Source organism: Cygnus atratus, chromosome 3 (assembly GCF_013377495.2).
Source record: "Cygnus atratus isolate AKBS03 ecotype Queensland, Australia chromosome 3, CAtr_DNAZoo_HiC_assembly, whole genome shotgun sequence".
Taxonomy (NCBI): domain Eukaryota; kingdom Metazoa; phylum Chordata; class Aves; order Anseriformes; family Anatidae; genus Cygnus; species Cygnus atratus.
Genome location: NC_066364.1, coordinates 47,551,394 through 47,563,948, shown reverse-complemented (window position 1 = coordinate 47,563,948; position 12,555 = coordinate 47,551,394). Strand labels below are relative to the sequence as shown.

At 38.2% G+C, this 12,555-nt stretch overlaps 1 protein-coding gene across 2 annotated transcripts in view; it reads right to left on the bottom strand.

The window, feature by feature from the left end:
* Positions 1-76: 76 nt before the first annotated feature.
* Positions 77-12,555, bottom strand: part of CRYBG1 (crystallin beta-gamma domain containing 1) — a 97,357-nt gene continuing 84,878 nt past the window's right edge. The window contains exons 18-22 of one of the 2 annotated variants that reach the window (XM_050709785.1): positions 11,116-11,255; positions 9,121-9,244; positions 7,670-7,828; positions 4,694-4,856; positions 77-1,827 (exon numbers count right to left, since the gene is read on the bottom strand). In XM_050709785.1, the coding sequence (XP_050565742.1) occupies positions 1,739-1,827; positions 4,694-4,856; positions 7,670-7,828; positions 9,121-9,244; positions 11,116-11,255 (675 nt within the window). In that variant the 3' untranslated portion in view covers positions 77-1,738. The remainder of the gene's footprint in view (positions 1,828-4,693; positions 4,857-7,669; positions 7,829-9,120; positions 9,245-11,115; positions 11,256-12,555) is intronic. The other variant, XM_050709784.1, reaches the window with a different exon arrangement.

Genomic DNA, 12,555 nt, shown 5'->3' with positions numbered 1-12,555 from the left:
GTATTCATGCCTTGGTAGACAGCTGCAGGAGAATGATTACAGCCGGAGAAAAGCAAGAGCCAGACGCAAAACTGTTGAATATAAGTTTTTTAACTTAAAAATAATTTCAATGAAGTATTACCTAACTTTTATTTATTTATGAAATGCTACAATATATATATAGCAAGAGCACATCCATATGACAAAGTGCCACTGCTTGGAACCAATAACACATTTTCTATGAAGAACTAAAAGCAACACACGAGAAGGAACAAAACTTCTGTACAAAAGGAAGAAAATTAGAGAAGCTCTTCCTCTGTGGTGGTAACAATGAAAGCACCAGTATCCTTTGAGGCAACAGTAGTCACAAAAGCGTTACTTTCAAACAGACTTATGCTAGACAAAGGCCTGATGCTCCTAGGAGCAGCATGTAGTAACACTGGTCCAAGCCAGAACAAAACACAGCAGCGTGTACAAAAGTTTCTTCGTATTTTACTTTTCTGTCAACATTACTAAGGAAAACTAACAAACACAGGTTAGCGCAGGGCAACAGAAGAACGTCCAGGAGCCACCGAGTATCTCTCACTTGCCACAAGTTCTTTACTACACCTGCAATGCTTAACTTTGAACAGGCGCTGCCCCTGTACCCATGACAAGTATCCAAGCTTGGCGGTCTGAGGGTTCCTTCCCAGCAGAGACTGGGAGCCAGCAGCACACCGCAGGCACTCTCCAACACCACCCGGAACAGCAGGGAGTCTGGCATTCTCCACAGTAAGCCAGAGCACAGACCAAAAGGTGGTGGCTAAAAAGCGTAATAACCACTGTGCTTAGATGCTTTTGCAGTCATGTTTAATGATAGTTTCCTTAAGAACTCTTTTTTTCCTATATGGTAAATGATTCTAGAGTTCAGGAAGACTGCATTTACTGGAGGTGTTTTAAAAGGTAAAAATTTGACTTGGCAAAGTAGTAAAATACTTGTAACAAAAAAATCAGGCAGCCTAGGAAGTGGGCAGGCAAGTTCTTCACATTCTTATAAATTATTTTGTCAGCCCTGTATTTTTCTAAAAAACATCTACTCATTTATATCTTCTCTCTACATGAGAAAATTAGATTTTTTTTTCTTAATTTAGGACTTACTATTTTAGCATACTATTAGCAAAGATTTGAAGGCATATGTTAAAAATTCTTTGGATTTGCTGTGTGCTAGAAGTCTTTAAGCTTTCAGTAAACATAAGCTTGTTCCAGTGAAACAAATATATTAATTTTCAATAGTGAATATTCCTCTATACTACAGCCCATAGGCCTAAGTTGCTATACCCACATACACATTGCACTCCTGTCCTTTATAAAATAAGCTTTAATTATTTTTTTTAGCCCTTCTCTCAGTTAAAAAAGAAACTTTAAAAAATAATTTAAAATTACACTTACTGACTATTCTGGATTAACTACTCCCTGACATGATTGTAATTTGTGGGGTCTCTCCCACCTCTAGTTCTTCCACACCCGCCTGAGGCACGCCACCATTCTCTATCTCACTTTGCATTGTGATGATTAAAAAAAAGGTTGAGAGATACTCAAGCTTTCGTGGGGTTAATAATCTTAGCTAGAGAGGTGTGAAGTCATTCTGTTGCTTGTTCTTTTTAACTGCAAAGAAAAGACAGAGCTCTCGTTGTTGATCCTGCATCCTTCAAGGATGGCAGTGCCGATTCTAGTGTCCAGAATAGCGCCCGATCTGCACGTCATCGCTGCTCGTTTGGAGTTACACAATGAGTGGTTCCCAGCACTGCGTTAACCTTTCTTCGTTGACTGTGTTGACAACAACATGGTTGCGATCATATTGTGTGCCCCCTGCAAAGGAAAATTCAAAGAGTCTAGTCTGTCTTTGAAATAAGAGGCAGATCGTACTCTTGGTTTCAGGGCTGTTCTAAGTGCTGATGCAGACAGCTTCTCCCTCTCCCCGAGGCACTATAAAAACAAACTAATTTTTCATCGCCGCCTGCTTTTGGCATTTCTTTTGAAACAGGGAAGCCTGCCTGCTCCTCTCCACCCCCCACTTCAGAAAGTCAGCACTTCAGCGTCTTCAGCCTGAACAAGAAAGGAAGAAACCACTAATACTATAATAGAGTCAGGTCTAACTCTGTTAAGACTGCTGCTTCCCAAAAGTCAAAGTTCGGTTTCCCCACAACAGTTGTCACTTTGCTCTAAAGATGATGATTACACCATGAAGGAAGTCCTGCTGTTAACAGGCAGTATGAGCAAAACCATACAAAAAAATAAATACAGAACAAGCCAAGGGAGGAGGCCTGGTACTCATTTATGCATAACCACTGTAACCCTGCATTGTGACCAGCTGCATCACAAGTTGCTGTACACGGACTATCACCCAATGTCCAGCTGTTTCCACTGGTAGCTGAGCATACCTGAACGCAAAATACATACATTTCTTTGATGGTCTTAATTTACTCATTTTATGCAATGCCAAACATGTTCCCGTAGAAGAGCGCTGTTAGTATTCTGACTTCCAACTCAGAAGCAAAGGAATGTTAAACTAGAACTGAAAGTCAGAGGTGACCTTTTTTGATCTAGTACGTACTGCATAAGGTGCATACATCTTGCACGTAGTGCGGCGCAACTGTTGTCACTGAAGCAGCCGTCTACACAGAACACCAGGACACTGCCACAGACACCCTCCTTCCTTCTGCACCTTCTCTCCCGTGCCTCCCTATAGCCTCACCTTCCCAGAATGAGCAAAGGATGTGCCCGGCAGCTGAAAGCCTGCTCTGAGCATCACAAATACAGATTATAGCAGATCCCAGAGACATAAGCTAAGTACTGAGAGTCCTACTTGGTCAAGCACATTTAATAGCAGCTCTTCTGTGCGAAGGAAATGCCACCTCGGGCACCTTAGCTGATCTCCCCTTTAGGAATCTGGGGGAGGATTCCAAAAACATCACCATCCCAAATCATGAAGGGTCTCTGAGAAGGTTAACACCAACACGATTTGCCTCCTTCCCATCACCAACAAATTATTAAACAGCAGTAGAGATACATGGCAGAAATATTTGAAAGCTCCTCAGGAACAGGAAAACACTTTAACCAGCAGCTATAAAAAATAACGTTAGTTATGTAGCTCTGTTATCACTGCGAAGGCAAACAGTCTGTTGTAAGCAGTATCTGGTAGACTATAAACAGGTAATAAAGAGAAAAGATAAGATTTCTTTCAGTGGAGCGCCAGGTTCCTTTGATAGAGCCGTGCTCTGGGCAAGCCACTGCACGATGCCGAGTATCCACAAGGTGGCATTGGTAACGCATGGTCGAACACATTCATTTGGTGAAGAATTCATCAAAGCTCAGTTTGTGGTCAAGAATGGATCAGCAAAATTGGCAGAAACAGATGAAGTTCCTACTACGCTTTCTCACATAAAAGCTGAATGGAATGATTAGCAAAATTATGATCCTACATAAAATTAGGTTCCTACGTAACTCTGCTGAATGCATCTGTACTTTTGTCATCAGACCTACCCATTGCAAAGTCCTTCAATTAGTGCGGAATGTGTAACGTGCTTTTAACATGATTAACCAAAGACAAGTCGGTGCAGCAGTACTCCTGCTTTTTGGTGCAACTCAGAACTGACTTTAAAAAAAATTCATGCAGAATCACTGTGAATCCAGACTCTCCTTTGAACTGGAGTCTTTCTGATAAATTTAAAATTAATTGTCACTAGCTTTATATGGCAGTAAAGAGAATTCATAAGTATTAGTGTCAGTGTTATATCACAGTCAGACATCATACAGCCCTTGTCTCACAGTTCTGCCAGTCCTGTCCCTGTTAGTCCCAAAGTGCTGACTGTTGACTCTGGTAATTTTCTGTTATGTTTTGTTGCTGCTGTTTGTTTGTTTCTTTTGTAATTGTTATATTTTGTAATTGTTATAGCTAATGTCACAGCATCAATCCAAAATTAATATTAAAATTGCTAAAAAATTAACAGCTATAGGAAATGATTACTCTCCCCAAAAAGCAGAGTTAGGTAGGAACATCTAATCATAATTTTGCTAATCATTCCATTGGCTGCTTTATCAGACCTATGAAATTATGAAAGCCAACACAGTTCAGAAGCAATATCTACATGAAGCAAATTGCTGTGACAACAGCTACAGTAAAACATGCATCAAGTACACACAGACACTAGGCTGCTACGACAGAATCTGATGTTGACAATAAAGGTATAGCCATTAATGAACAAACAAAAAACTTTTTGCATCTAATCACATCAGCGTACAAGCCTGCCTTTGCTTTCCTAATATCCCTTGGCTATTGCATCTACAACTACTATATACGAAAATTTGCTCTACACAAATTAAAGTTAATGAAAAGCTAGGTAAGAGAAGCCTAGCTTCAGCATTTTTCAATAATTTAATTATATTCACATCACCCAGTGCCAAGTAAAATTAACTGAGGATATCTACCCTGAGTGGACACCAGGAATACAAGATAAGCAAGTACTGTGAGTTACTAAACTCTGTGTAGGAAAAATGAGAGTAAGTCCTAGGGCCTGTATAATTCAGGAGGTTAGACTAGCTAATCGGGTCTTTTCTGATTCTAGATTAAAGTAGCTCTAACACCATCCTTAATTTATAGGCACGTTTAGTGCCTATCCCACTGTAAATACCATGTAATTAAGAAACAATGTAATGAGATAACATATTTGCTTACCTTTGATATCTAAAACCAGCTTAGGCTTCATCTTGCTGTAAATCCTGCCATCAGGACTAATATGCCAATATTGTTTGTCTTCATTCCGCTCAAATGACAGACCGAGTTTAGAGCCAGGAGTTATAAGGTTTCCAACAATTGTCAAGCAGCAATCCTCTGCCATCTATATAATCAGAAAGGCAACAGCAATTACTCAAGAGCCCTTACTTCTAATATTCACTGGTTTTTAATCAGATAGGAGAGAGGGATGTAAGCAGGCGAGAACAGAATCTAAGAACTACTTTCCCCTAAAGGAATGTATTTTTCCCCTAAACTCCAGACTATTTATTTTTCCTTTTGTTCCTGTTTCTGCTGACATTCTCCACTACATAAGAATATTCAAATAACCATGTTGTATCAGATCAAAAGGTGCAATTAGCACCTGCCTCTAGCAGTGGCCAATAACAGATGCTATGGAAGATTACATTCACTCTGTTCTTGTATGTTATGTATTCGGCTATACTCTCTGTCTGCAGCAATTTCTAGCCCAGAGACTTTTCCGTGCAGAGCCGGTATCTTTAATACCTGGACGTTTTCTGTCCCATGTACGAGTTATTCACTACTCACTGAGATCAACATAACCCTTTTACCCATACACTTCCGTATCATAACCCTTCTGTAGCAAATAGTTCCACATCTTTGCTACTGCTATAAAAAAGTCATTTCTTTGATACACAGCTACGGGCTTTATTTGATGGTCTCCTTGCTGCACCGCCCCTTATTTTAAGGGATGGCTTGTCCACACTATGTGTAGTCATAGGTACTTAGTCTCTTCCTCGCATGGAGGCAATCCATCTCCTTTGATCTTTTTGTTACTGTTGTCGTTTTTCTTTAATCTTTTCTAGTTCTGCAATACCCTTTTGAGGTAGAGAAAGGACAAAACTGGGCACTGTATAAAGTGTCTGAATTTCAGAGAACCTCACAGTGGTATTTTATTTTTTGTTCTGTGATTCTTTTCCTAGGCATCTGTGCTACTGGATGTCAGAACTCTGCAGATTTCTTTATTGGCTAAAAAAATACTGGCAAAAATCAAGCTTACTTGACAAAAATGTTAAGGCTGTATTAGTAGTAAATTGTAGTGAATTATTTTATGGGAACTGGGATCTTCAAGGCTTCTCTTAACTTCTGAATTGACTTTAGTGGCAGTTTTAAACATCCAAGTGCCATTGTCAGTATGGCCCTAAATTATTAAATACACAGTTTTGAGAGAGCAGAACTTCCTACTGTCACAACCTAGAATTGAAATACAGCTATAAAGTAAGTCAATTTAGTTCTCATCTGTATCTAGAAATTTTCTCTACCTGGAGGACTCAAAGCTTGCACCTTACAAAGGTTCGTGAGGTGCCTACTTCATGCATCTCTAAGAAACTCATCATGAGTGAGGAGACCCGAATTCTTCCCTGCTATTTGTATCTGATTCTAACAGATGAGATGAATGGTTTTGATATCCTGCTTACTTGGTTACCCCACATACCTAAAAACGTCAGGCACACCTCAAGATACAGCGACCCCAAGTCGGTAAGATGATCTAACTTCCAGACACAAAGGCAGAAGTTCTTCCAATGATCTGTGTCTGCCTGTGTGCATGCACCTACCCTCCCATGAGCTTAATTTTTCCTGAAATGTGGTAAAACCACCTCTTTGTGCAAAATATGAAGATTTTTCTGCCATTCAACAGAGAGATGGCGGAACTCTGTAAGTGTTTGGTGATTTAAGATCAACGTTGCCATCCTGCACTCCATGCTCAGCTAACAGGACTGCCATACAGCACAAGCCGTGTATTTTCTGTGCACAGCAAAACTACACTATGGACTACATCTACAGTGAAAAGAAACCAAAGAGCATTTACCCACAATCATATAGTATCACACTGTTGCGATATGAATATACTATTTCCAACAAAATGTTTGAGAGAGACCATCACGACAGAAGTCTTTTTGTATGTGATATTAAAGCTTTTAGCTTACTGAGCACCATTTCACTGTCTGCATAAATCCCTTTCACCACTGCCTGTGTCCTGTAAACATGTCCAAACAATGCCTTAGCTTATTAACAGCAAGATTCTTCCCTCCAGCATAGATGACGTGGTTATAAACCTCTCCTTTGAAGTTATACAATCCTATAGAAAAAGTTCACATGATTCTTTGCAGTCAAGCTGTTTAACAGTATTAAAGTAACTTAATTTTCTTTGGCCTGCATCCCTACCTAAGACTGTTCATGCTTAAACATTATGAACTGCAAATACCTCTGCTCACCTCAATGACAATTCACACATGATTAGTTTTATGGACTGTGAGAAAAGTCGGACCTCATTTGGAAACTTGCACGGAGGAACAAAAAAAGGGTAGAATTTGACAAATACAGAATTATGAGCAACGGAGGGGAAAAAGTAGGATTTGATCTTTACGCTTACTGAATGCGGAAGAGGATATAACCTACAGCAGACTAATCTACCCACCACAAAGTACACCTACAGGTATGTGTAGTTCAAAAAGATTATTAGGAAGGTTCTGAATTTTAAAAGGTCTCCCTAGCTTTTATAAGTTTTGTGATATTTTCACCATGGAGAAAGTAGAAGGAGCTTGTGAAAAGCACAACAATGATCTTCCAGTGTTGACTGTGTTTATAAAGCTACAGTTCTTTTCGGTAAAAATAAATCACAACTAAAGTCTCAAAATTTCTATTACATCAAACAAAGGTATCATACAACTAGTTTATGTCACCTGAAAAAGCCAGAGGTCAATGCAAATCAAAACAAAAAACATGCCAAACAAGAACAACCAAAAACTCCATTAAAAAAAAAAGAAAAAGTTCTACAGCTGTAACAGAATAAACCTAGAAAAATTAAGATAATACAATGATGCAGTAATAATTGAATTCAGTGAGTCCTGTTACTGAAGAGCAAAAGAGATAATTCACATTGAACTTGAACCCTACCCGGCATCTTATGAATCCATCCTGATAAACCCAGATTTGATCTTCTGAGTCTGTATCTTCTGCAACCTGTATTCTGAGAAGATTCAAGTTGTCTAAATTTCCATCCGTTGACACAAATTTCCCTGTTTCCTTGTTACGGAGCCTGAAGTACACACGTTTCTGCATAGAAAATAAATAAATAAATAAACAAACAAAACCAGAACTCTAACCACAATCTCTTTAGAGCAGAACACATCCTGCTCTGGTTAACTTCAGAGCAGTTGCTACTCAGTTCTAAGCCTGGTGAGTTTCTTTCACAAAGCTTAACTTTTCTGTTTGAAAATGTTATTATTTATTACTTATTTAATTTTTATTTAATTACTTTTATTACTTATTTATTTGAGAATTTTATCTATTATCCTTAACTGTCTAAGGCAAGTCAAGCTTTGATAATCTCCCATTCTGCTCAGACACTTAGTTCTAAGCTTGCCTATACACTGGGATCAGCACACAGTGGAAAGCTAAGAAAGTTTTGAATTCAGAACAGCACCCACTTTACTGTGTTAAATTCCTGTGAAGTCTAAGAGCATCTATCTATACAAAGGGTGCACTTGTGCAGTGCTGCTTATGTCACTGGCAGCAGGTATTAGACTGCACATTCATGCTGCGGCTTGTTTCATATTCACATTTCTGTTTAGACAAGCTCTCAGCCAGGGCAGTCAAAATACATTATTCCTAACTCTGCTTACGGCTATACAAAGACAAGTCTGTGACAGTAAGCAAATGCCTTTGTTACCAGTGTAAATAATCTGTGAGTTATAAAAAGTTGTCTCCTCAACAAAATATAGCCCAGCAAGAACTTCAAATGTTAAAGCTCAGAGTACTGCCACAGCATTTGGACCAAATCACTTGGTCTCTATTTAGAGAGCAACACAAAAATAACAACACGAGAAGTTTTGCATTAGATTTGCAAATTGTTCTGCTACATAGTAAGCACAGAAGGACTTTTCATCCCCTAAATCAACGCTATCACTACTAATTGAAGTAATCCAGTATTATTGACCAATATTCTTGTTGCTCCAAAAATAACGTAGATAGTACAGAGAGTATGCCAGTGACCAGTTTGGGAGTTAATTATAAAACAACTTAAAATAATTTTTATGAAGTAGTTATATCCATTATTTGTTCGTTAGTTCAAATTATTTAGCCAATCCTTACATGCTGTCTTCAATATTTTGGTTTAAAGTATGCTTAATGAACAGTCTAAGCAGTAGAAATGCAAAACCATGTAGCATAATCAAATAACTTTTACTAAAACAAAACTGTAGAGTGATTTCTTTATACAATTGCCATTGCTGAAGCTTGTGACATGCATTGAGATTTTAATATTGCTTTCATCTGCATAACATCCCCTCTCCCCCATTACTAAATATAAATCAGTACTTCACAACTTCCCTTCAGAGCCTACTCACCTGCAGTAAAGGTCTCAGAGAACCTATCTGATGACAGCCACTCAGTTTATACCAATCTGGAATTTCATTTGGTGATAAAAACATCTGACGCCCCCTGTAATTACTATGCTCATAAATTATCCATCTATGAAGGGGGAAAAAAAAGAAAAAACAATGCTTTTGCTGCCAAATCCTGCTTTAGAATCAATAAATAGATGTAACAGAAATCTGTCCCAAAAGATAGTAGTTTTTAAGTATTTAAGCCAATGACCCATGGGACATTCCTTTTTAACAGGTCTTCAAAATAATAAAATCATGTTCTGATTTAGATCAACAGCATTAAGATGGGTACACTGGATTTCACATTTTAAAGTCTTGTTATTTAAAAATTACAAGTTGAATGAAATAAAACATTTTCTTGTCTTAAAGGAAGAACACAGATTTGAAATTTCATCTGCTTTCAGGAACATGCTCACCTTAATTTTGGAGCTTTTTCATGGCCTACTACACATCTATCGCCATATATGAAATTAAGAGAATTACAAATGGATCTCTCTTCACTAAGAGATCTCTCCCCACTCAAAATGGGGAGAGACATTAGGAACAAGGGCACTCGAAAGCCAGATAAACTCCTCCAGAGGTCCTTTCCAAACTAAACTATCCTGTGATTCTGACAGGAACTAGTCCAGCAACTGACACTACTATAATGAAAATTTTGATTTCATATCATAATCTGTACCTTCACAGCGATCAAACAAAAAAGACTTATGTTGACTGGACAGGAAGCATGCCCAATCCACAACTCCATTACCTGGAACCATGGTAACCATGTTCTTGGCAAAGAAACAACCTGATGTTTGACTTCATGTTACTTCCCCTTATGGAAAGTGAGAATCAACTACATTGCGGTTATGGTGAGAGATGCAAAAAATCTCGAAAACATAAAATCAAAAAAAATATATAATCAAAAATATCGAGCATGCATCTTCTGCACAGCTTTTCTCAAGACCTTTACGTTTCAAACTTCAGTTCAGTGAGCTAAGGAAACCCTTGACCCATTTATCCAGATGGAGAAAATGGTTTGTGCTAAAGACCTGGTATGAACTATCCACTTGAGGGCAGTATTAAGCTATCCAACAGCATCTCTCTTGCACGTGTTTCAGAAATTTACCTCTTCAAAAGAACACATTTAAATGCGAAGCAACATGAACATAACATGAAAAAAAGAAGCATGATTCTTCAAGTTAGAAAAAACTTACAGCAAGTATCCTGGAGGTAAAGGTTTGCATCAGAAAAACACAAGAAAAGAAATTTAACAGATCTGCTGAGGTATTAAAAGAAGCTAGCAGAAAAGTTTTCAAAATAATTCCAGACAGTTTTTAAATATCACAGATAGTTTTCTTAACCTGATTTTCTGGAGTAAATTTAGAGAACAAATCTGCTTTAAAACTGCTTATGAATTTAACTGATAAATATATAACCAAAAGTTTGACTCAATTCCATGAACTGAAAGGGATTATTACTAATGCCAAAAAGGGCAGGTCATGATCAGTGTCCATAACATCATAACATAACATCTGTCAGTATCAGTGTCCATAACATCTAGGAAAAAGAATGAATACAAAGCTTATTAAAACATTTTGAACTTATGACGTAGGATACAGATCATGAACTGCATTATTTGGTGTGATCAAGACCTAAACCAAGAGCACAGAAGTTGTTTTTAAGGTTGCTACCTATACAAACTACCTTTTATAACATAGCAGGAGAGATAGGACCAGTTCCCTTGTGAGCTTTATTCTAATTCATTGCAGCTTCTTAGAAAAGCACAGGGCACTTTCTTGTGAGTAATAATATGTTGTAGAAACAGGAGGAGAGTTTCTTGTAGTATGATGCGCATTAATGCACTGAGCACATTATCTTATTCCAATTTTATTTGTCTTAGTTTCTAACACCTGTTTTTTTCTATGGAGTAAGCACATAATTCTAAAGAATCAAGAAGTGTTTTGAACTTACATGCCACCAAGAACTTGAACTGAAGCTATTCGAGGATTATATCCCAGGAACTGCAGATTTAAGATTTCTGTACTGAATTCGATTTTCTTTCCTTGGAAATGCACCTTTTCAAAAAGAGCTATGCATGGCTCAGACAGCTCCTGTAAAAAGAAGATGAGCATTTCTATACGATGTTAAAAGTCCAAATGGTGACTGTGAACATCATTTCTCCATGCAACCCTTTTATATTAGAGTTTTCTGCTCGATTGTTTCAGCTCAAAGACCCTAAAAAATACTTTTGCTCTTCAATAGATTACTTAAAGGAAACTAACAAAAATGTCACAGAAAGACCTTATACAAAACACACAAGGATTCTTCTTCCATTCAACATAAGACTTCGTTATGACGACACATAAAAATGTCTCCATGATCAATTCTTGCATATCTTAATTATATTTTAAAACACATTTAAATTAATGCAGTATCCCTTTCCCACTGCACTAACTTCCATTCACTGTAGGAATTTTCAGCTTCACATCTGAAAACACAGTCAACTAATACTGATTTCTACAGCTTCAAATGATGACAGCCTTGTCAACACTGCCTATTGCAGCTTTCATTTTTAACTTTTATAGTGGGCTATGCCATATAAATCTCTCGCTAGACAAAAGCTTCAAGATTCATACTTCTGAGGTGAAATTCATGACTCAGGCAAAAACTAACATCTGAATCTTCCCAATGGCTCAGGGGTGATGATTCTTCTCCCTCTCTGTCAACATGCTTCTGGTTTCAGAGGGGTCCTATCCACATGAAACTCCCTGTATCACTGAATGAATCCATTTTAAATGCCTTCTGGATAACGAAACTGGGATTCTTTTCTGTGTGGCAAGTATCTGTAGTGGATTGGAAACAGACTCTTACAATTAAGGCCCTTACTTTGAAGCTGGGAGGTAAGGGTTTGAAATCCCTCAGGATGAAATTAATTAAGCTTGAGTGTCCTGGTGTCACAATTTACAGTCATAGATAGGGAGTGGCAGGGTCATTTCTTTCTCACAAGTCTTCCAGTCACAACTGAGTAAATCCAATGGCATAGCCAGAATAGCTCCTAACTGCTGGCATGTTTTCGGCATGCTTGAAACACATCAACTACATCAGGAACACCCAATGTGAAGCAAGGTCTCAGACTCACAATTGGCCTCACGCATGGAAACAGGCCATGCAGAGGCAGGGATGGATCCATATGCACACAGCAGCGGATACGTGTCTTTACCAGGAAAAATCTCATGTCAACCAATTTCTAGACATTGCTTAAATTCCTCTTTAACCTTCCTTTAGACGGCTAAGGGCTCAGCTGATAATGCTACATTAGCATCACCATTATCTCAGCAGCAGCCCAGGTTATCACACAGCAGCTGAGCTATGCTCCTGTTTGCGTGCATGTTATTAGCTTGTGGAAAATGC